This window comes from Mus pahari, chromosome 5 (genome assembly GCF_900095145.1).
Source record: "Mus pahari chromosome 5, PAHARI_EIJ_v1.1, whole genome shotgun sequence".
Taxonomy (NCBI): Eukaryota; Metazoa; Chordata; class Mammalia; order Rodentia; family Muridae; genus Mus; species Mus pahari.
Window position 1 is genome coordinate 50,993,747 of NC_034594.1, and position 24,770 is coordinate 51,018,516.

Sequence of the window (24,770 nt, forward strand, 5' to 3'; positions counted from 1 at the left end):
AGACAGGGTTTCTCTGTATAGCCCTGGCTGTCCTGGAACTCACTTTGTAGACCAGGCTGGCCTCGAACTTAGAAATCCGCCTGCCTCTGCTTCCCAAGTGCTGGGATTAAAGGCGTGCACCACCATACCCGGCTTCTTCTGTTTTCAATGTGGGGATGATGATTCATGTTCTAATTGGGTTGGCAGTTTCCTGGCTGCTGGGCCTTCTGGGAGCTGTGGTTGATGCTTTCTCAGGTGACTTTCTAGTGAGTTCCTTCTTCCCTTTTCCCCCTGCCACTCTGTCATCAGTTTTACAATGGAGAAGTTGTTCGTCCGTGACCACATATATAATAGCATCCTTCAGTTGTGAAAGTCAGCTCATTTCCCTGTTCATTCACACTGTTCACAGGGGGGCTGCTATCATCTATGGTTTATTTATTACCTCTGAGGCTCCTCAGATCAAATCTTTCCACTTGTTTGAATATCTTTTTCAACCCAGCCGTTAGGAGGGCTGCTGAAGAGTACACAGATTTCTAACACCTTCTCTGCTCTACTTAAAAAGAATGCTGACCTGGTCTGAGGATAGACAGCAAGACAGAGGAGAAACAGTAGCTGCACAACTGTAGTCATTTCCCAATTCCCACGGGACTGAGATATGGCTGGACTGATAAATTCCACCTGAATATGGGACATTAGAAGAGCTAGGCTCTTCCTTTCAGAAAAGGACACGTGGCAACAGCTGATAGGACGGAACGGAACTTACTTAGTATTGAGACAACTTTCTCATTCCTGGATCTGGCTTTTGCGACATAGATTGTAGGATCTGTGCAGTGACAGGAACTAGAACTCTAGTCCACCAAAATGAATTTTCTTGAACACGACTGGCTTAAAAGAAAGTGTCGTGGCATTCCAGGTGGAAATGGTACGTATCTGGTCCTCTGCAGTTTATCTGATGCTGACTTTATGTGTAAGTGAGGAGTGATGCACCATGCCCATTTGATAGAGGGCACCCAGTTTCTTCTGTAGCTTCCAAAGTTCTCAATCCCCTCCCCTTTCCTTCAGTTTCTTAAGATTGAATCTCATCCTCGGGTCTCTGTGTTCCCCTTCCTCACTGCCTTCTTTGTATGTTTTCCTTACAAAACATAAAAAACATTCTCTTAAATTTAAGAGATGCTTTCTAAAATTCATTTTTCCCAAGTTCTTCCGGCACTAGGTTAAATATGCTGTAATTGAGTGGTAATGAAATTATATTATCCATCAAAACTCAGTAGATGTATTTTTCCATTCTGTTTTTATGCTATTGCTGTGTTTCATTTTCACAGAAACTTATTTATGTTATTTTTGGCCATGAGTCAGTTATGAACTGTGGATCTTTGAGCCTTGTGATCTAGAATCAATCTCCCTCCCTCCCTCCCTCTCTCCCTCCCTCCCTCCCTCTCCATCCCCCTTCCCCCCCTTTTGTAGTTTGTCCTGATATATATAATTTTGACTATGAATTAGATAATCTTTTGAAGTTTTGTGCAGATAAAGATTAGATTATCTTGTCAACCTAAAAAAGTGCTGCTAAATATCTTGAACATCTTAAAAGAAAGATATTAAATATGGCGACTACTTGTAAACATCTTTAGACCCATAATTTTTTTTTAAAGTTTGACATACTTTTTTATTCCTTCCCCAGAATAGCTCTGATGCTTGTAGTCATGAGGGAGAGAATATACAATTGCCAGTTCTTAGTGTTAGACTCTAATTCATATATTTTTTTAATATTTTTACTTGCTTCTTTTTTGACTTGATTTAAATTGTTTAGTCTCAGAACTTGAGGATCAGGCTTATTTCATGCATCATTTATCAGGACATGTCATCTTACTCGAACATAAAAGACTATTTGGACTCCTGAAGGACTTGTGGAAGAGGTGTGTTGCTATTTGACACGGTAATTACACATCAGTGGCCCTTGGAGCCGTTTTCCACTTGGGTGAATTGAGGCCCAGAACAATCCGGATGGCTTCCCACATACTACTGCAGATGTGTAAAAGACACTGTATCAGTTCCAGAGAGTCAATTCATGGCCTCCGTAACTTAAATTGGCACACAACACTACCCTGAAGTATACATTTTAGTGTAATAAAACTTATCAGCCAAATAATTAAAATGAAATCTGAAATAAAGATGAAAAGAGAAACTAGAAATGGCATTGTATGGAAACTAGAGATTACCATGTACAAGTTAACTATCATGAGAATCTTTTGAGGAGCTCAAACCATGGCTTAGTTGCTTAGGTGCCTACCATGCAAGCATGAGAACCAGAGTTTAGATTCTTAGCTCTCACATAAAATAGCCCAGGCATGATGGTGGATGCTCGTAACTCCCTGGGGAGGAGAGTCAGGTGATGCTTGGAGTTCATTGGCTAGCTAGCCTACCCAAATTGGTGGGGGTTCTGTGAGAGGAAGGGTGGTTCAGTGGGTAAATGTTCTCACTGTGTAAACCTGATGGCCTGAGTTTGATCTCTCGAATCCACATAAGATGGGAGGGCTGTCTCTCTGTCTCTCTCTCTCTCTCTCTCTCTCTCTCACACACACACACATACACACACATTTTCTTTCTATCATAATGCTAATAATAAATTTAAAAAAATAAGGTGGAACATGAAGAAGGCATTTTAATATTGACTTCTGGTCTCTAAATGTTAGTGCTCATACACACATGTGTGCCTGTAGGGGAACCCTGCTAATTAAGGTTGAATAAGGTTGAAGTCTACTGTGACCACATAGCTCCTCTGAGTTCAACACAGAATTACCAGCCTGGCTCCCCCTTCTCTGACCTTGTGTTGGGAGCCTGACCTCCCACACCCTCAACCTGGGGAAGGTTGAATAGTCCTTGGCAGAGCTACAAGTCTTAGATGGTTTGTTTCTCCATTCGGTGCCATAAAGAGGCTTGCTTGAAACTTGATGGATAAGTCCTCCCTGCCCCCCAATGGGAAAGACACCTTTTTCTCTGGCTGAAAATGTAAATTAAAATTTTTGAGATTTATTTTATGTATGTGTATATTTTGCATGCATGCATATCTGTGCATTGTGGGTCCTATGAAAGTCCTGACAGGAGAAGCCATCAGATCCCCTGACACTGGAGTTACAGGAAGTGGTGAGCTGCCACTCGGGTGATAGGGATTGAACATAGGTCCTCTGGAAGAGCAGTCAGTGCTTTTAATACTTGAGCCATCTTTCCAGTTTCCAAAGTGTAGAACTTTGCCTTTCCTGCCTCAGATAGTTAGAAGAGGCCAGTATCTATACAGACATTTCCTTCTACATACTAAACCACCAGCTTGCATTGGTGACATCTGCCGTCAAGGAGACAGGGCACGACACTCATAGGTGGGCTCTGTGGAAATGCAGAGTTTGTAGGTACTCAGGAGGGAAGGGCGTGTCATTCAGCCTGCTGCCAGAGTTTATACTTGCACGTGGTACGATTTATAAGGCAGAAAGCAGTGAAGTGCTTACTCATGGCAATTTGCTCCCCCCCCCCCCCCACTGTCTATAGATTCTGGGTCTTTGTTGCATGGTAGATCATTGCCTTGCAGACTGTTGTGCTTGGTGCTTGAATTGGGCTGTCTTAAAGATTGCTTCTCAGGCCCAGCTGGTGGAAAAGAAAACTGATTTCTGATGGTGCTGATGTGCAAACTGCTTTAATCAATGACTTAAAGTGACTGCTAGTAGCAAACAACAGAAGCTCTTAACCAATTAAGATGTTTAGGAAAGGATGTTAGACTTTTGTTAAAATGGGCACTAATCAGCTGAAATGTGTCGAGAGGAGCTGAGAAGCAGCTTGGAGTCTCACTTAAATGTAATAAAAGCAGTCCTTTTCTTTCAGATTGCAAGCCCAAGGCCAAAAATATGCTGACGCAGGAAGGGGTGGCAAGCGTGATCCGGACAGTCAGTCCTCTTAGGGCCATGTGTAGCTCCATGGGACTTGAAACTAAAAATGCCAAGTGCTTGCTTCCCAGACCAGCAGTGGGAAAGGCGTTTGATTCACACACACAAGAGTTTAGCAGAGATTAGGAATGGCGTCAGCAGAGAGGGCTGTAGAAATGAGCTTCTATTGAACAAGAGCCATTCTTCCTGTTCTCTCATTTCCGGTAGTATTTTGTATACACTGGGGCTGGTTTTCCAGCTGAGCCTCGGTGGCTGTTCACTAGGAGAAATGTGCAGGGTTTCCCCACTGAGGTTTGGCTCTGGAAATCTCCTGTGTAGGTTGTAGTCACTGTTGGTGCCAGCTCTCTACAGCTGTTTGGAAGGAAATGTTTGTGCGGTGAGGTCTCCCTGTAAGTGTGTTTTAGGGGAGCTTTCACGATTTCATAGAGCTTTTCTGTCACCCTGCAATCCAGTGGGAACAATGTTTCCTTCCCCGAGAAGCTCCTCCTGTCTGCCTGGAGTTGTTCTTGCTTCTCATCCCACCATGAGCAAATAGTTTCTGTCTGAAGTGAAGTGCTTTTTCTAGAAAAGTCTAGTGGAATCGTTCACTGGCAGTGCTTTGCCTCCAGCTTTTGACTGATGGTGTTTTCAAGGTTGTCCGCATTAGTGTATAGCAGACCTTGACCCCTGTATGTCAGCAGACTGCTTATTCCTCAGCAGCACAAGTACAGAACCTTACCTTTGACCTGCTTACCTCTTCAGGAACACCACCTCATGTTTATCCAGCCACCAGATGGACACGTGCATTGTTTCAGGTTGTGCTGCTCTGACATTTGTATGCATGGGTGGTTTGTGTGTGTTGAACTTTATGAAAAAAATTTAAAATGTATTATTATTATTGTTACTAATTTGTGTGTGTATTTGTTTGTGCGTGTGTATTTGTATAGATGTGTGCATGTGCATGTTTATGTATGTGTCTGTGCACTCCTTTGCACGTGTGTACGTATGCTTGCGGACTTGCCTCATGCCCCGTTTGGAGGTCAAAGGAGGCTGTTCTTTTTCTTCCACCCTGGGTTCCAGGGATTGACCGCAAGTTATCAGGCAGTTCCACCCAATGAGCTGTCTCACTGACTCCATTTTAACTTTGGGAGCCACACTCTTAAAAAGAAGCCTATCATACAAACAGTGTTTCTGTTGAGTTTTGATAACCTGTGTAATCTTCTATTTCGATATTTCATTATGTTTTAAAGTGTAGCTGTTTGTAAACTATTCATGTATCTTGTGTGTGTGTGTGTGTGTGTGTGTATGAGTTGACATTCCAAGTTTTTGATGACTTTTAACCAGTTTTATCATATTGCGATACAGAGATATGTATGTTCTGGTTAAGTTACTTATCAAATATGATTTGCGAATATGTGTTGTCTGTGACTTGCCTTTTTAAAAAGTTGCTCTTAATTATGTAAATGTGTGTGTGTTATATATGTGTGCGCCACATGTGTGTGGACGCTCACGGAAGCTTTGGATCCTGGAGCTGGAGTTACAGGAAGTTGCAAGCCACCTAATGAGACTGAACTTGGGCCCTGTGGAAGAGCTGTATGCTCAGGAGCAGGCTTTCAGGTCAGGTCCATCTCAGATTCTCCAGGGCCTGTGTCCCAAGGGGCTGGCGTCTTCCTTCAGGGATGTACTTTCAACCAAGGGCTATGTCAGTATTCATCTTGGTTTTAAATTCTAGGCCTCTCACTGGTTTGGAGCTCAGCATGTAACCTGGGGTTGCTGGTCTTTTCTTACATAGGCCTTTACAGCCAGACATCCAGTCTGGGCAGTTCTTCAGCCATACATCCTAAATTGTGTGTTATGAGCTTAGTTTTTAACATTTTCTGGTATCTTTCATGGTTTTTTTTTTTTTTTTGACTGCTGGGTTATTTTGAAACATTTGTTTTATTTGTTTGGTTTTATCTTTTGTGTCAGGGTCTCATTATATAGTTCAGACTGCCCTTGAACCTACTATATCCTGTACACCAGTCTGGCCTTGAATTCATTTCTTTTTCCCTCAGCCTCCCAGGTTCTGTGATTACAGACATGTGCCACTATGCCAAGCAATAAATGTATTTTGAATTTTTCAAATATTGGGAACTTTCCAACTCACTGTTGGTTTTGAATTGAATTCTGCTATGATTAAAAAGCATTAGGAATAGTGAGGGGCCTTTTTCTGAGACCTTTTATGGCTTACCACATAGTTTCCTCTGACATGTTCCCTGTGGCCTGACAAGGAGAGCACATTCTGCTGCCCTTGGCTGAAGGGTCCTGGGAGCGTTAGTTTGACTGGTCATTTGTTCTGATGCATGTCTTTGTTGATTTTCTATCTAGTGCTGGGTATTGAAAGTGACTCACCTCGAGAGCTTTTGAGTGAGTGAGACCTTTGTAATCTTTGTCACTTACTAAGAGACAGAAGTGAATTCCTACACGCCACCAAAAAGAAAACCTGGTCATAGGGTATTGTAGTTTTAGAAAAATGAACTCAGATACATTTGTTGCAAGGTTATACTTGTTTTTAGAACCTTTTACCTTTCAAAAAGAATTTGTTCATATTGTTAAAAGGTGAGGCTATGCGGGGCAGGAAATATTATATAGATTTCAGAATTTCTTAGAGCATAAAGGTCATTCCTTGTGAGACACAAACAGAGTTTTAATGACAGTCGATGCTTTAGTGTGCTGGGTTAACCAGTGTTTATAATTGACAAAACTGTTGCTTGTTACTCCTTTCATCTGGGCTTTCTTTTATGCCACTTTTATTAAGCTCATGTTTATTCTTTTATCTTATGTACTGAAAAGAAAATGCATATGGAATAATCTAGGATATATAATTCTATAATTTCTTCCATTTCTTTAATTTTCAATATATTTTAAAATGTTTATTAAAAATTTTTACATATATATAATATATATTTATGTGTGAATATATACATATATGTATGTGTGTGTAAATATATATGTATTTACACACATACGTGTGTGTGTGTGTGTGTGAATGCCATGTGTGTATAAGTTGGTACCTGCAGAGACCAGTTAAAGAGGGTCAGATCCTGGAGCTGGAGTTTTAGACAGTTGTGAGCTGCCATATGGGTGCTGGAGTTGAACCTGGGTCATCTGGAAGAGTAGCCAGTGCTCTTAACCATTGAGCCCTTTTTCTAGCTCCCTAAAATGGATTTTTGAGGGATTGGAGGTAGTTTAGAACCATCTGTAACTGTAGTTCCAGAGTATCCTACCCTGTCTTCTGATTGTTTTGGATATGAGGAAGGCACAAGGTGCACATACATATAGGAAGCAAAAGCTTACACACACACACACACACACACACACACCCCACCCCAAAAGACAACAAAAAATTAATAAAATTATTTTTAAAGTTATTTTTGAATTGACACTTAAATAAAAATTGAACATATTAATGAGGTAGTATGATATGTTAAAAAATTTTAATGACTTTTATTTGTGTAAGTATTTTGTCTGCATGTGTGTTAGAAAATACATACAGGATAATGTAGGCTGCATAAGGAGGTCATAAGGAGGTGTGGGCTCCCTGGTTTAGAGGTCTAGATAGTTGTAAGACAGTTTCGACTCTGTTGTGAAAGGAATCTCAACAAGAGATTATCTAGATTAGGTAGTTGGTGTGTCTATGGGGGATTATCCTGATTATGTTAACTAGGTGGGAAGACTTGCCCGCTGTGGGTGACACCATTCCATTCTGGACTGTGTTAGTGTAGAGAAATCTAGCTAAAGACAAAAATACATTCATTACTTTATTGCTTTCTGTCCTTGAGCATGGATATGTAGTATGACTTACTGTTTCAAGTTCTTGTAGCCTTGACTTCCACACTGAAGAACTGTAACCTGAATTGTGAGCAAAATAAACCCTTTCCCTCTCAAGTTGCTTTTGCCAGGGTAATTTATCACAGCAACAGGAAAAGAAACAAATACATATAATTACGATCATATCGGATATGCCTCAACTCCTGTGTTGTATATAGTTTCTTACATAGCTCATTCTTTGTGGATTTTCTTTTTTTTTTTTTCCAACTTTTTATTAGATAGTTTCTTCATTTACATTTCAAACATCACTGAAACTATTTCCATTTCTGTAAAATTAAAAGGAGTTGGAGACTGTTGAGTAAACAGCAAGCACCAACTATACAGTGTGTTATTTTAAATTAAAGGTACCCCAAGGAAGCGCCTTCACTCCACACGGTTTTAGAGGGTCAGACCAGTGAGACTGGATCGTTTGTTCATGGACTCAGCAAAGGTTTGTGGAATGTCACCTGTGAGCCAGTTATAATGGCAAGACAGTTAGCAAACAGAATACTGTGTGTGCCCCGTAGTGATTAGTACCTAGCAGTTTCCTAGCGCTCCTAGAGCGGAGTTAGACACATTGACTTAAAGCAGCAGAAGCATGCTTCAAATTCATGGCCGCCTTTTCCTTAACTGTTGTTGGGAATGCATGTATGTATATAAATATGACCTGTGTTGACTGTATACTGCTTCTCCTACGTATGTTTATAGGGTTGATCATTTGGTGTTGGGTAACTGGCTTCATGCTTTTCCTTGGGGAACATTGCTTCTTGTATAGCTTCGCTGACACTTCTAGGAGACATAATCTCACAGCCAACTTCCTGTTCTTCTGGCTCTTACAATCTTTCTGCTCCCTCTTCAGGAATGATCCCTGAGTCTTAGGTACAGGAGTTGTAGATGTATTCTTGGATGCTGTTAATAACGTATTGATCAATTAAAAAAAAAAGGAAGAGAAAAGCCAAGGAAGATTGATGTCACCATGCTGAAGACTGGAAGCCTGAACTCAATGCTTGGCAAATTTTGTTTCTTTTGAGGACGTGTGGGGAATATGTTTAGTAGCTCTGTGTAACTTTTGGTGACACCTGGCTGTGCTTGGTGTTCTTGGCTTATGATATATTACTGTAGTCTCTGCTTCCTTCTAACATGGAATTTGTCATATGTGTTTGTGTCTAAATTTGCTGTTGCTTAGTGACCTCATTTTAATTACGTCTCCAAGGGTCTTATTTCCAAGTAAGGTCACATTGTCAGGTTCTAAAATGGGTATGAATTTTGGGAGAAATCTATCCAGCTGATTACAGTATTATAAAGGGAGATTATACAGAATGATAGGACTGGGCCTTCTGTAGTAAGATAGTCTGTGCTACTGCGCAGAGCGTTGGAGACCTCACTGATGTGGAAGGAAGAGTCCAGTGAGTGCTCATTGTGTTTGCAGGCAGGAACAGCACGCTCCTCTAAAGCAGACCATGCATGGCTCTGCTTCAGGAAAGCCAGCATGGTCCCTGGAGGATAGAAGGAGAAGGGGTTAGAGCGGTAGCTGGACAGGTATCACAGAGACCTGGATCTTCAGGAAACCGCTGAAGGGTGATGAGCAGGAGGGGATCTGATTGACCTGTGTCTTATGCCTCCGTGAAAGAGGTAGACACGATAGAGGATTGGAAATGTTACTGGGTTAAATCGGCATGGCAGCGGGGTGGGGGCGGGTGGAAGCAAGGATTAGTGGAAAGAAGCCTTGATAGGGTTTGCAGTACAGTTTTGCTGATCAGGTCTGGGAGGAGGAAGGGTGACTCCCAGTGTTTTTGTCTTGAGCGTCTAGAAGGAATTGCCATGGGTGAGAGCAGAGTGGCATGTAATGTTGGTTATCAGATCTGGACTTAAATACTTCCGGGGGAAGTGACCACAGAACAGATCTATAAAGCCATGAGACTGGATGTGATCCTTCAGCAGTGGAAGAAGGCAGGGACGATGTTACGTAGTAGAGGGAAGCAGGTGAGCAGCGGCTGAGGAAGTGCCCAAGGGTAGGTCATAAAGGTTGGGTAAGAGGCCCCCCAAAGTACCCTGAACACTTTCTTATGTTCGTGGTGTTGGTGGCACCTTCCCCAAATACGTCTTTGTTATTTTTGTCCCTTTACTGTCCAACTGTTTCAGTCCACTTTGTAGTCACTTTTAAGTTCCCTTCATTTCTAAATTCATTCTCTCGGATCTTCCCATCCTAACTACTGCCGTGCTATCCCAAGCTATCATTCTTTCACCACTGTTCAGACCCAGCAGCCTATGTTAGTTATCCATAAAGTTCTTATCTACAGTCTAGCCCATGCGTTTGTACAGATTTAGCTTAGAGTATGCGGGTCAGCCCTTTTTAATCATGCACCATGTCTTTGAAATCAGTCCACCACCTAAGACTTGCTGCCATGCTACTACTCTGACACATCATTCTCGTGGTCTCTTCTACAAAACCTATACTCAAACAGTATTCCCAGTGACCCCTTCCTGATGGGAGCTTTCTTTTCTGTCTGTGCTTGTTCATGTTTTTCTATCTGAAAAACAAACAAACAAACAAAAAACAAAACAAAAACCTATTATCTTTTCTCTTTCCCAGACGTACTCTGAAAATTCCTGTGCTTTCGGAGCCTATAGGTAGTAATGTCTAGTCATTGTTTTCTTAATAGTGTAATTCATTATCCTGGTAATGTAGTTAGTGAGTCCATCACCAGTGAGACAAAATGACTTAAATGTTTTCCTCTGATGTCTGTACACCGCCAGCTCACAGTGAGCTACTTTATTTGTGTTGTTAACTTTAACAGATGAGAGCTTGGAAGGAACAAAAATTTGAATTTTTGAGTTGCACCAGAATTTTTTCTTTGATTATTTCAATCAGTTTCCAAATCAGTTTCGAAATTGTAAACCTAAGAAAGAAGAAATAGAACATATTAGTGACTTTTCTCACTACAGTGGCACAATTCTTGACAACAGCATCTTGCAGAAGAAGTTCTTTATTTTGGCTCACAGTTTGTAGGGAGACTGTCCTTAGTAGTAGGGAAAACATGGCAGCAGGATGTGAGGTAGCTGCTCACACTGCAGCTACAGCCAGGAGTCAGAGAGACATGAATATTGGTTCTCTGCTTGTTTTCTCTTATTTTCAGTCTAGGACCCAGTACATGAGTTGTCATTTTATGTCTTAGTCATTGCTCTGTTTCTGTGAAGGAAGAGACACACACTCACTCCAGCAACTTTTATAGAGGAAAACATTTCATTGGGGTGGCCTACAGGTTCAGAGCTTTAGTCTTTATCATCATGGTGGGAAACATGGTGGCATGCAGACAGACAAGGTGCTGGAGTGGTAGCTGAGAGTTCTACATCTTGATCCCCAGGCAGCAGGAAGAGAAAGAGATACTGGGCTTGGCTTGAGCATTGGAAACCTCAGAGCACACACCCAGTGATACTCTTCCTCTATTTAGGCCACACCTACTCCAAAAAGGCCAGACTTCCTAATAGTGCTACTCCCTAGTGACCACGCATATGAGTCTGTGGGGTCATTCCTGTTCAAACCACCACAACTACTCACACTGAAGGTGGGTCTTCTCTCAGTTAAACTCTGGAAATTCCCTCAAAGATACAACAGAGGTATGTTTCCTAGGGGATTCCAAGTCCAGGAGAGTTGGCCACCTAGAAGATTAACCATCACATAGAGAAATATAGCTTTTCTGTATTTTGAACTCTAGATATTAAATGTTCTTCATTAAGCAGTAGAAAATAATGTAAATGAGAGAAAAAGGAGACAGTCTGAGGACTTCTTAAGGGAAGGTGCTGTATTAACAAAGGGTATGAATGGAGTTCTAAGGACTTATGTAGAATACGGTTTTCTAAAATGTCTGGTAGTGATATTTCAAGAGTGACACAAATTCTTTTTTTATGTATGAATATTTTTTTATTTGATATTTTCTTTATTTACATTTCAAATGCTATCCCGAAAGTTCCCTATACCCTCCCCCTGCCCCTACCCACCCACTCCCACTTCTTGATTCTGGTGTTCCCCTGTGCTGGGTCATATAAAGTTTGCAAGACAAAGGGGCCTCTCTTCCCAGTGATGGCCAATTAGGCCATCTTCTGCTACATATGCAGCTAGAGACACGAGCTCAGGGGGTACTGGTTAGTTCATATTGTTGTTCCACCTATAGGGTTGCATCCCTCTTCAGTTCCTTGGGTACTTTCTCTAGCTCCTCCATTGGAGGCCCTGTGCTCCATCCAATAGCTGGCTGTGAGCATCCATGTCTGTGTTTGCCAGGCACTGGCATAGCCTCACAAGAGGCCACTATATCAGGGTCTCTTCAGCAGAATCTTGCTGGCACGTGCATTAGTATCTGGGTTTGGTGGCTGCTGATGGGATGGATTCCCGGATGGGGTAGTCTCTGGATAGTCCATCCTTTCATCTTAGCTCTAAATTTTGAGTGAAGCAGATTCTTGATGCACTGTGTAAACAGTGTGCTGCTGCCTCTGTCTCCAGTGTGCACAGAAGCACCTTTCCTTGCTGGCTGCCTGTGTGTCGGCTGACTCATCACTCACTCTATAGTGTCAACTGATACATGAATTTCAATTTCATTCAATTACCAAGTTTTAATTGGATCCCATTGCCAGATTGGTCTCCTGTTCCAGACTGTCTCTCTCAGCTATGCTGTTACTATGACTACTTGGTTTCTTCTGCTTCATCCCTGATGTCATCCCGGCAGTAGTGGATGACATCAACACCTACTCAGGTAGAATCCAGACAGTTGCTGCAAAACACTGTCACCTTGCACTCGCTTTCTACTTACTGTCCATCTGGGATAGGACCAGACCGTGGTGCTAAGGCTCTTAATTGCCCTGTATCTTTTTTATTTAGTAACTTTTGCCAATTGTAAGAGTTCTGGGACCTTAGGAACTTGTGGAAGCCATCTTTCTCGTCCCTTCCTGCCTCTCACCGAGCCCAGAGCATTCTTTTAAGAGTATGACATATACCGTACATAACCATCTGGCGTACAGTTTACATAAATGAGCCAGAAGACATTGCTTGCTTATTTAATGAGAAAGTCTTCCTTTGCTTGCTTGCTTATGGTAACTTGGTGTAGGGTTTTTTTTTTTTCTCTCTTCAAATGTATTCCTTTTTTTCTGGAGCTGGAGAAGATGAATCATTTCAGAGAGAGGATAATCTTTGTTCTGTATTATACTGCTGTGTTGCTATGTTTCTTGTGTTAATTGATGATCTTTATGTTTTCTGAGAAATGTTCAGTGGGCTTTTAATGTTTAACATATGTGTTCTTAATGAAAAAAAAGACAAAACAAAGTCATAAGATGCTATGGAGTTCTTCCATTGACCATGAAATTTAAAAATTGCCATCGGCCTGGAGGAGATCTGGTCTTAAAACCAAACTGTTTAAGATGAGGAGTACTATCCATCCAGATTTTAAAATGACATGTTGTTATGCTTTTTAGCATGTGGTTGAGCTCACAGCCTGTGACCTCACTGGATGTCATTTTTCTAGTTTCTTCTTAGCGCTCACTTCCATTTTTATTCTACAGGGTAAACTAAGATTGAGAGGCCTTCAGTATCTTCCTTTCTTGTAGCTACAGAAGTAAGACTCACAGTTAACACAAATAAAAACAAAAATAAAACAAGAGAGATCTTATAGTCCTTAGGAATAGAATCTGACAATAAAGACTTTGCATTTACTCTGCTCCCTGCGCCTGCGGTTTTAATTTAACACATCAATGAAAAGACAGCATTTAAAAAGGGAGGGAACACCCAGCAGGACTTACTTTTATTAGTGCAATTTGTAAGAAATTACTGCATTTAATGAGAAAATCGTTAAGCATGAAAAAAAACGGGCTGTGATGGAACTTGTGGAGCTTAGAGGGTGAGATTTTAATTGAGTTTTTTACTTATTGGAGAGAGTTGGTGATGACAATGATGTTGTTAGTAATAATAATAACAACAATAATAATAACAATAATAATCTGGGGCTGCACCTCTTCTTTGAGGAGGTCAGCACTCTGTATTTAGTTCTGCTCCCCTGCTCCCCAGCATGCCTGGTGTGATAGTGATGGGGACCCTTGGGTACCTGTAGACCCTTTTCTCTTTCTGTGAGGAAGCCACAGCATTGTGCTCACTGGGGGATTAGGAGGCAGAGCCCTGCAGAACAGTTCCTAAGGGGCAAAGGACAAAAGAGGCAAAGGGCGAATGATGTGTACCTCACTGCTGCATGAACAGGCAATCTCAGAGGCCATTTTCAGGCTCATAAACTTTATGCCTTTTTGAAAAGTTCTGTGTCTTTTGATTTCTTTTTCCCCAATAAGAATATTCACTAGAATTTGTAAAAATGGAAGCAAGGAGCACAGACATCCAAGGAAAACTTCTTGGAATCTTAGGTTAAGAAATAAATTGGGGTGGGAGTCGGGGGCTGGAGAGATGGCTCAGTGGGTAAGAGCACTGACTGCTCTTCCAGAGGTCCTGAGTTTAATTCCCAGCAACCACATGGTGGCTCACAACCATCTATAATGGGATCTGATGCCCTCTTCTGGTGTGTCTGAAGACAGCGACAGTGTACTCATATAAATAAAAAAAAAAAAATAAATCTTTAAAGAAAGAAAGAAATCAGCCTGTCTTTTGTTGTTTGGGAAAAAGTATTTAAAATACCTTCTTTTTGTACTTAGTGATCCAGTTTGACTCCTGTGAGGACATGGGTCCTATGGGAGTCACTCAGCTGCTTCTAGGACCTCCTGTGTATTTCCACAATCATGTGATATATATATTTGAAATGTATGCCACTTAGATAAAGCTGTTATACTTAGTAAAACTAATGGTTTTTATGTGACTCTGTTTCTGTAGAGTAAGACGTATTAAATAAAAAAAGCAAACATCTAGTAAAAGTTTCAGATGTGCTGGTGAACTTTGTAGCCACTTAATTGAGTTTTGTTGTGTTCCACTTCATTAGAGAGGAAAGAGAAAATGTTGCAAAGGCTGTCTTCCTTTATCGTTCATATTAAATAATACCTTGTTCATATCCAGTTCTCCTGGAAATATCCAGTTCAAACAATGGGGCTGTCATTTTTGTCACCTCATGATAAGACACATACCAGGTGGCCTGTAGATCTAAACCTCACTCTACCCCTGTATGCATTGCATGGTCAAGACCTGGGAGGCCCAGGCGGCCCCCTGCCAGTTGCCTTTCCCATTCTCCTAGGTCTATAGACTTCTGCAGGGTTCAGTCAAAGGGAAATTGTGGCAGGAAAATGGTATGGGGATTGGCGGAAATGTCAGAGTATCTCCTTTCCTGTGATGGGCAGCATCTCTGGCCCTTCATGGCTCTGCCTCCAGCTACCCCATATTCTCTATTCTTTTTGCAACATGGCACAAGGTACTAACGGCTGCTTGCCGAGTGCTGCTTGTTTGCTGCCTTACAGAACATTCTCATGGCTTCATAGCTCTTCATCCTGAGAGTAAGGACTGCTTGGGTTACATCTCCTGTGGCAAATATTTAGACAACTTCTTTCCTTCCGGCTGATAAACTTGCAAGCTCTACCCACAGCAGCCGATTCATATCCTAGATCAGTGGTTCTCAGCCTTCTTAACAGTGCAACCCTTTAATATAGTTCCTCATGTCGTGCTGACCCCCAACCATGAAATTATTCAGTTGCCACTTAACAACTGTAAATCTGCGACTGTTGTGAATCATAGTGTAAACCTCTGTGTTTTCTGATGGTCCTAGGTGATCTCTGTGAAAGGGTTGCTTGACCCCCAAAGGGGTTGTGCCACACAGGTTGAGAACTGCTGTCCTAAAAAGAAACAAAAGGGGAGCCATTTTGTGATTATTTTAGCTGCCTGTTGTAAAAATCTACACCACAGACTCCCTTTTATTATCGAGCACATGTTCTTTCCAACTTTCTGGCAGGGGTTGCAATTTCCATGTCAATTCCATTGGTGACAAACTCCTTGCCTAGAGTTTTATCTGCTGATGGGCATCACTCATTTTTATTGTTAGTGACCTAAAATTATGTTTATTTGATTTAAATGCCTACATTTTTATTGGTGCCTTATAATTTTTAAAAATAAAGATACCATTGTCACTAGGAATATAAATCTGTTCTTACCATTTAAAAATGATTTAACTACTGATATCTGTAAAATGAGCAGTGAGCAAACTTCCCATGAGGTGATGTAGCAGGAAGGGGAGTTCAGTAGGGAGACATCCTGAATGATGCTCGGGTCCAATAAAGCCATCCAGGATGCTGTCAGGATGTCATATGTGGTATGTGACCGAGGAGAGAGCCTACCACTCTTTATGCAGTTAGATAAGAAGAAAACCCATAGTTACGTTCTTTCATTTGAATGGAAATGTCTGTATAGGTCAGAGGGAGTGGGTAAGGGACAGGCTAGGTTGTGGCCCCAGATATCCTGGCCCTTGTTACCATGCACTGAGAAGGAGGACTTGGGGTGGTATCAAGTGTCTTTTTGTAGAGGGAAGGTATGCATTTCAGAGAAAACAAGAGGAGTCTATCATTTTCCTCTGATGGAACACTTCTGAGTCTAGACATCCCTTGAGTGTGGCATGGTTGCTTGGCTCATTTCACTTATGAACAAGATCTGGACTATTGTATTAATAAGCCCATGTACAGCCTGAGTCTAGAATAGATGTCTTTGAAGCCTCTTTGAGATAAATGATTGCCTGTAGTATCCTAAGATGGATACTCCTTCCAGGGGCCATTTTTTATATTTGCTAGTAATAAGTGTTGACTCACTGGCTAATTCTGAAGGATATTTTGGTGCATTATAATTGTATCTGTGACTTAGGGAGAATGGAGTTTGTCAGGCTGTCTCTTAGCCCTGTTATTGCTATAGAAGCAGAGAAGCCCCTGGAAGTCAGCATCTCCTTCATACAGCAGAACGGGGAGCCAAAATAATAAACCAGCTAGGAAGGAATACTGGGTTTTCCCAGTCTTTTTTTTTTTTTTTTTTTTCAGTTTACTTTATTAAAGATGGCAGGGAAATGGGCTCTGCCCCCAAATGTTGGAAGGGAAGGGAAGTCTCTTGTCCCTCTCTAATATTCAGCATGTAAAGCGTTATCCACCACAGCTATGCCCTCATGTTAAATGGTTCATTATAGTCAGTGAACCACAAAATTGTCTGGGTAAAGGGGCAGAATTCAGAATCAGGGGCCAGATGCACAGGCTGTCTGACTGCCTGCTTCTAGAAGGACAAAAACCCAGCCCTTCGTCTTCATTGGATTGTTGGAAGGTCAGTGTGTTTATCTGCCTGAGTTTCTCAACCTCATGGGGGAAAGGACAGGGCATTCTGACAGACAGAATCCGAATAGGCTCTTGGGTTCTGAGAGCATCATTCTCAAATGTAAACGGGACGCTGAGACGCCTTCATTCTCCGTGTAACTTCTTTATCACATCACCATTGTGCATGGACAGTCGGCTTTGGCATTTGCCAGTTTTATTTGAGTTTGGGTATTTTCTCTGTAAACTGGTCTGTGTCTCTCTAATGCTGGTGGGTGTGAGTATGTTTGTGAGTATAGTCTGTGTGAGTGTGTTCTTTCATATTTCAGGATAAGCAGGTGAGGAAACTTTTCTTGTGAAACAGTTCAGTATCTCTTCTCTTCATTGTTTAATGGGCTCCTGTGCTAGACAACATAATCTTTTATCACTTGATCCTTTGTGTTTGTATGTATTTCTTTGTAGATTTTCCCATTTGTGTGTGTGTGTGTGTGCGTGTGCGTGTGCGTGTGCGTGTGTGTATGCGTGTGTGTGTGTGTGTATGCGTGTGTGTGTCTGTGTGTGTGTGTGTGTGTGTGTGTGTGTGTGTGTGCAGGAGCAGGCACAGTATGGTACTCCTGTAGAGGGCAACTTGTAGGAACCGATTCTCTCCATTTATCTTGTGGGTTCCAGGGACGGAACCCAGATCATCAGGCTTGGTGGCCAGTGCCCTTACCCACTGAGCCATCTGGCCCTTTCATAGCTGTTTCATAAGATGTGGACACAGATTCTCTCTCTCCTTTACTTCTGTTAATACCCATGCTCCAAGTCCTGGTTTATATGTTCCTGTGAACTTCTTAACTTCCTGCCAAGCTCTCATTCCTCTGTCCGTCTTTAAATGTCCTTTCCAAGCCCTTGGCCTTGAACCTTTTCTAATTCTATTCTTTTGAAGGAGCCAGGCTCCACCCTCATCACACTATGCAGTCTCAGGATGCTTCCTTGCACCAGTGTTTCCCGTCCAACTCTGTCTTTCTTCCCTTACTCTTGCCCAGTCACTCCAGGCACTTTCCCACCTCTGCTCTCTCTTTTTCCCTTTCCCTCTTCCTCTCCCTCTCTTTCCCTCCCTCCCCACTTGTGTGTGTGTGTGTGTGTGTGTGTGTGTGTGTGTGTGTGTGTGTGTGTGTTGTAAAGGTCAGATGTCAACTTGGGGTGTCTCCCTCTATTACTCTTCACCTTACTCCTGAGATAGCTCCTCTCACTTAGCGGGGATCCCACCAATTTAAATCGGCTAGACTGCCTAGCCAAGATGCCCTGGGATCCTTCTTTACAGGGGTGCCAGGGAGCTGAACTCATGTCCTTGTGTTGTGAGCACTCTCTGTACTAAGCCTGGGCTGTTGGAGAGAAAAGCCAGCTGCTGGAAGAAAGCCACCTTCTACCTTTCATTGCTCAGTGAAGAGCCATGTTCACTGGCAATGCCTCCTGAATCACCAACAATTTAAAGTTCATGTGATTTCATAACATTCATAACCTTCTTCATATTTACACCCTGTTGTTGTTGTCGTTGTTGTCGTTGTCGGTGTGTGTATATATTACGGTCCCCAGTAGCCTGTTCAGTCCTCAGAGGGAAGGGACTTACCCTAAACTTATTGATTCCTAAGGAACACTGCATCATATCTTGTACACAGCAGTCACACAATGAATATTAACTAGGACAAGCTGATGAAGTGGCTGGTAAATGAAGCAAAGAGAAACAGTTACTCCATAGCTTCCTAAGATACTTCATTCTCATTTCAGAAGAAATGGAGGACTTGGGGTATTTGGGATTAGTGTCCTTAACCTCTAAGGGAATTCATTTGTGCCTAGATAGATAATGCTAAGTGAACTTCCTATCAAACCGTCCACAAAAGGAGGCTGTCGTGAACTGTATTAGGAATTCCAGACACTGGGTTATTTTGCCTTTGCAAGCTGAAAGGAGAAACTGCTTTGTTTGCTTTGAGTTTCTTGTTGATGGTTCTCTCCCGCCAGATAATCAGGGTTGTATTATTTACCTCCCTAAGAAGGCCATCGGAACATGCTGTGTCTCCTTTGAATAGTATGTGGATATTAATTTACTGCCAGAGGACACATTGGGAGAGATTTCTGAAATTGCACAGGGAAGTGTTTCTTTAATCCTCAAATTTGTCAAATGCTTTATAATAATGGAGATCATAATCTCCAGGTTGGAAGGAGAAATGGAATGGTTCTTGGGGATATTTTTTCCTTCCTGAGAAATTGCTATATGAGAAAATGCTTCATTCGTTTTTTTTTTTTTTTTTCCTTTAAATACTTTCTGCATGCTTTAAGGTCCTCCGGAAATGAGTAGATGGCACTGATACAGGTCTTTTGTAAGACGCTGAGCAGTGTTCAGGTCTCTGATTCACAGAGTTAGTGGCCCCAAACCCTCACGGGCGACTCTTAGAAGCAGCTTGCTTTAATACTGCATTCTCACATACACTTTAAACAGAATGTTCAAATGAGGTCATGATTTTGGGAAACAGCAGTCGTAGGTATCTCACCGTGCCTCAGAGGCTGTCAGGCCGCCAGGCAGTGCGTGGCTCCAGGGATGAAGACGAGTGCGCTGGAGGCATGATGTCCAGGTTTCGTTGGTTTCTTCTGCTGAGGCCAAGGCGTGTTCCCGTTGCCCTCGCTGTTTTCATGCTGAAGGGTTCTTTTTTTCTTTGTTTGTGAGGCAGCCACAAGTTTCAGCTTGCCTTGCATATGATAACATTATTAATGTCCTTCTGCTTTCCAAGCCATTTATACGTTGCCTGCTAGCAGCTATTGCGTATTAAGTGCCCAGAGCTAGTGCAATGCTGAGAAGCACGGGAAATATTCAGGTCCAGGAAGGGCACATATACAGTAATGATCGCTCATTCTAATGGCGAATGTGGGCTGCTCTTTCCCAGTGCGATCTGGGATTAGTAAAAGGTAGGCTGTCGTAGCTCATTACTTTTCATTGCCTGGGGCTGTTTGACAGTTACCCTAAGTCTCAGAGTTAGGGGAGGAACTAGAGGATTAATTTCCCATGAATATATTAAGGAAAGTAGTTTTGAATTGTTCAGACTAAAAAAAACAAAACCCCCACAAGATTTATAATGAAGCAAGCAAATAAAAACATAGAACAAACCATCCTCCTACACCAGTAGAGGGAAAACTTAGAGATAATTCTAGGCACAAAAATTCTAGAAATTTAATTTTATTTCTTGACAGTTTACCAAATTTCTTTATTCAAAAGATTAACTATTTTTAATTATATGTATGTATGTGTCTGTGTAGGAGTATGTGCATGTGACTGCAGTGCCTACAGGAGCCAGAAGGGGGCATCAGCTTTCCTAGATCTAGAGTTAATAGACTGTTGTGAGCTGCCCTATGTTGGTGTTGGGAACAGAACTCTCAGCCTCTGGAAGAACAGTACATCACGTGCTCGTAACTGCTGAACTGTTCTCTACCAAATTTCTTTTCTTTTCTTTCTGTGTTTTTATTTGTTTGTTTGTTTGGTTGGTTGTTTTTGTTCTGTTTTGTTTCATGAGACAGCGTTCTTTTGTGTAGCCCTGGCTGTTCTGACCTTGCTTTGTAGACCAGGCTGGCCTCAGACTTAAATAGATCTGCCTGCCTTTGTCTCCTGAGTACTGGGACTAAAGGCATTCACCACCATGTCTGGCACCAAAGTTCTTAAATACTGACTTTTGAGATAGGATTTTGCATCGTCTCCCTTCCTAAAGAAACTTGGCTAGTATACATGCAGATTCCGAGACTCTTAACCAAGAGTTCACCCTTACAGCTGTGTACCAAGAATTGTACTATGTTCTCACAAACATCCCCACATCTGAGAGAATCAATTTATTATCTTATATTCTAGCGAGTCTCCAGTTAATAAGTCACATCGAACAATTTTTGGATACCAATGAAACACTGTATTTTATGAAAAGTATGGACTGCATCAAAGCTTTCCGGGAGGAAGCTATTCAGGTAAGTGTGCTCACTCATCTTCCAGTGGCTGACACAGGGCAGGGGCACGAGCATCCCACAGATAAGCCTAGCTTGTGGAAAGCATCCTTCTCACTATGAATTGTGCAGTATTCCAAGTCGAAGTGACTAACCGTGCCTGTCATCGTCATCTCTCGGGAGGAGTGGAGGTCGTGGTGATGGGCGGGGCAGTTCATCCCTCAGAGTTAGCTTTTTGTGACACTATTGTACAGACTTCATGCTCCTGCTTAAAGAACTGAGAAAAGTCCCATGTAACTTGTGGTGGTCCCGTCATGATAAAGGATAAACTAACTCTTGTAGGAAAATTGATGAAAGGTATATATGAGTGTGAGTGCTGAGAGGGATTTACAGAGCTGGGGTAGGTGTATGAGTGCCAGGAGAAACAAAGACGCCTACACACAGCAGTACTTTCCCAGTGCTGTAAGCGAGTTTTCTTCATTTTGTTAGGGACTTAATAGAAAATGCTTATAAACCTCTTTCAGATTATTTGTGGGCCCTTTTCCCTCTAAGCAAGAAATGAGCCAATTTGAAATCAAAGGTATGTTTTAAAGTTGGCACAGTTGTTGAGTATGTTTTTGTATAGGTGCTGATTAAATATTTGCTGAATAAACAAATACTTGATTAATTTAGGTGCTTACGAAGAATGACAGGAAAATGAGAAAATGGCTGAAATTAGAATAAAAGACTTGGAAGTAGATGATCCAAATCCTCCACAGATTAAAAACAGTGAAATTTTGGAAATGCAGAACCAAGAAAAGGCTAAGGGTGGTCCAGATGAGTTCCCTGTTCCCACCATGGGGCGGGTTAGGACTCGGGTGGGGAAACAGAAGGAAGGCTAGGATGGTTCATCTCAGCAGCCTGCGCGCACGGGGCCCTGAGCTTCATCTGCGGCACATAACAAACAAGAGAGCCAGATGGAAGGGGCGCAAAAGAAACCAGAGGCAGGTTGGCCCTTCTTCATGTAGACCTGTGTTAAGAGTAAAATTAGTTTTTTAAAAAAAACATGAAATTCATTGAAAGAAACAAAATACCAAATGGATCTTTGCTCCCTTAAGACCTTTCAGAGTCTCTAATCCATGATGGCATCTATTTCTCCTTTCCTTCCCCTCTGAGTCGTCTCCCTGACAACTGTCAGGGTCTCAGTGGTCCCGACTGGTATAGAGCTCTCAATATGGCTAAGGCTGGCCTTGCACTCACTCCTCATCCCCTTCCCTCCATTCCCCCTGTGCTAGGATGCTAGGCATGCTCCAGGGAGCCAAGATGAGTATGTCTCTTAATTAAAATACATATTTCAGAAATGACATACAGAAAGATTTATAATTGAAATAATGACTAAAATTAAGTTACTTGAGCTGTGATAGGCAGGGGTGGAGACATATCAAGACTGGTTGAGTTACTGCTGGGTTACTACAGCTCAGTGAGGGCCTATGGTCTCTGGTAATCACAAAATGATACAAAGATAGATAAATTGACAAGTCTTGAAGTCAAATGATCAGTGCATGAGTATCCAGTAAACTGTTGTTTTGTTTGAAATTGCCTGTGCTGAGAGCTAAAAACGAAGTTCTAAGCTGCCAAGATCTCTGTGGCTCCCGGCTCTGTGCCTTCCATGGATAGATAGATGGCTCTCTGCTTCACAAAGAACGGAGCAGTCTGAGTTGCTGGCTTCTGGTTACTGAAGTACACTCTCGTTGGTGGACTCAAGTGCAGTGCATTGGGTGAAGAATATTTGCTGGCTCTGACTTGCTTCTTGTTCCCTGTCCACCCCCAGTTTTCAGAAGAGCAGCGCTTCAACAGCTTCCTGGAAGCCCTTCGAGAGAAAGTGAAAATTAAACAATTAAATCATTTCTGGGAAATTGTTGTTCAGGGTAAGGTGGTGGTATTTTCTTCAAATATTTATGCTACTTAAAATATACATAAAAACTTTCCTTTTAAGTTTTTCATTTTCACGTGTGGTACACATGTATGTGAGTATGCATGTTTGTATGTTTGGGGCACTTACGTGCGTGCGAGTGTGTGTGTGTGTGCATGTGTGTGTGTATGTGTGTGTGTACACATGCATGTAGAAGCCCATGGTTGATTCTGGAAAGCATTTCCATTTTCTCCACCTTACTTTGTAGATGGAGTTACTCTGATCACCAAAGACGAAGGCCCAGGAAGCTCTGTCACAGCTGAGGAAGCCACAAAGGTATTGAGAGCTTATGCCCTCCCTTGCTTAGACAAGTTACCCCATGAGGGAGCTCCTTACGCAGTGAACACATTCCTTATCAGTCAGCTCAACTGCCTCAGCTGCAGCTGCATTCCCAGAACAGGCATGCAGCCTCTTCATGCTCCCATGGTTGTGTCTCTAGAAGCCACCTGTAGTCCTGGCTTCAGTGACTACAGAACTGTTAAACTTCACGGTCGATTTCCTTCATAGCCCAGCTCCTAATATAAGCTGTGATGGACCTCTCTCCTATCCTTCTCTTTTCCACCTTAAATTTTTGTTTAAATGACGTGTGCGTGTGTGCGTGTGCGTGTGTGTGTGTGTGTGTGCGTGTGCGTGTGTGTGTGTGTGTGTGTGTGCGCGTGTGTGTGTGTGTGTGTGCGTGTGCGTGTGTGTGTGTGTGTGTGCGTGTATGTGTGTGTGCGTGTGCGCGTGTGCGTGCGTGTGTGTGTGTGTGTGTGTGTGTGTGTGTGTGTGTGTGTGTGTAGTGGGTTCATGATACATGCGTGAATGTCTGAAACAAGTGCAGGCATTGGTCAGCTCCTACCATTGTGTGGGTTCCAGGGGTTAAACTCAGTTTGTCAGACTTAATGGCAAACACACTTAATCACTGAGCCATTGGCTGCACCCTCCCAATCTCTTTTAAATACTGGTTAAACAGCAAAGGCTGAGGACTGGCGCTCCACGGTATAGTTATCGGCTAAAATAGCATGCCTGAGGTACTGGATTTGTTCCCTTGCACTAAAAACAAAACAGAGAGAGACCACTCCAAAGATTTTGCTGGTTTGATACAGGTCTCAGGAGTGATTCATTTGTGGTTTTAAAGCTGTTCTTGTGACTATATTGTGGAGCTGGTAGAGAAAAGCTCCCAGTCTAGCACTGGACTAGCCAGGTGTTTTCAATGAATGACCCCACATATACAGAACCCACAGCTTTTGATTGGCACATTTGTTAGGCTAAGTCCTCCTTGTTTGATGTATTGAATATTAAAACTGACTCAGCTGTCACTCAAATATATGTAGCTATTTAGTTCAGTAATTCTTCTTTGTACTTCAAGGTTGTAATGAAATTTTTATGAAATTAAACTGAGTAGCTCAGGGTACATGGTTTATAACACCCTGCTTCAGTTGCAGACACAGGCTGACCTAGTCTCACGAGCACAGGACCTGGCAGCTGGCAGGAGACTGAGCTGTGGCATCTTAGTCGCTTGGCTTAGATACTAGCACTTGGGCCCCTAGAAGCTCAGACGGTCAGTTCTGGGTGCATAGGGCTGTGCTGAAAACTCAGAGGTAAACACAGTGGTGAAGGAGAGAACTAGGCCTGGGCTGGAGAACCAGAGTAGCTGTAAGGAATAACAGGGGCAAGACTGGGAATGGTCATTATTCATCTACCTTCAGGCCAAATGGGAAATGCCAGGAATTTTCAACTCAGAAAAGGCATTAGACAGGAACCAAAGCAGTATTCAGGAGAAAAGTTAGCTGATTTTTACTATAGGTATTTTGATTTGAAAAGTTTTTTTTCTTGTTTATTTATTTATGTTGTTTGTTTGATTTTTTTTTTTTTTTGAAACAGGGTCTATA

The 24,770-nt window shown here is 42.2% G+C and overlaps 1 protein-coding gene across 1 annotated transcript in view; it reads left to right on the top strand.

The window, feature by feature from the left end:
• Xrcc5 (X-ray repair cross complementing 5) overlaps positions 1–24,770 on the top strand; it is a 93,978-nt gene that overhangs the window by 59,594 nt on the left and 9,614 nt on the right. The window contains exons 17-19 of the mRNA XM_029539368.1: positions 20,860–20,969; positions 22,756–22,852; positions 23,105–23,172. Of these exons, the coding sequence (XP_029395228.1) occupies positions 20,860–20,969; positions 22,756–22,852; positions 23,105–23,172 (275 nt within the window). The remainder of the gene's footprint in view (positions 1–20,859; positions 20,970–22,755; positions 22,853–23,104; positions 23,173–24,770) is intronic.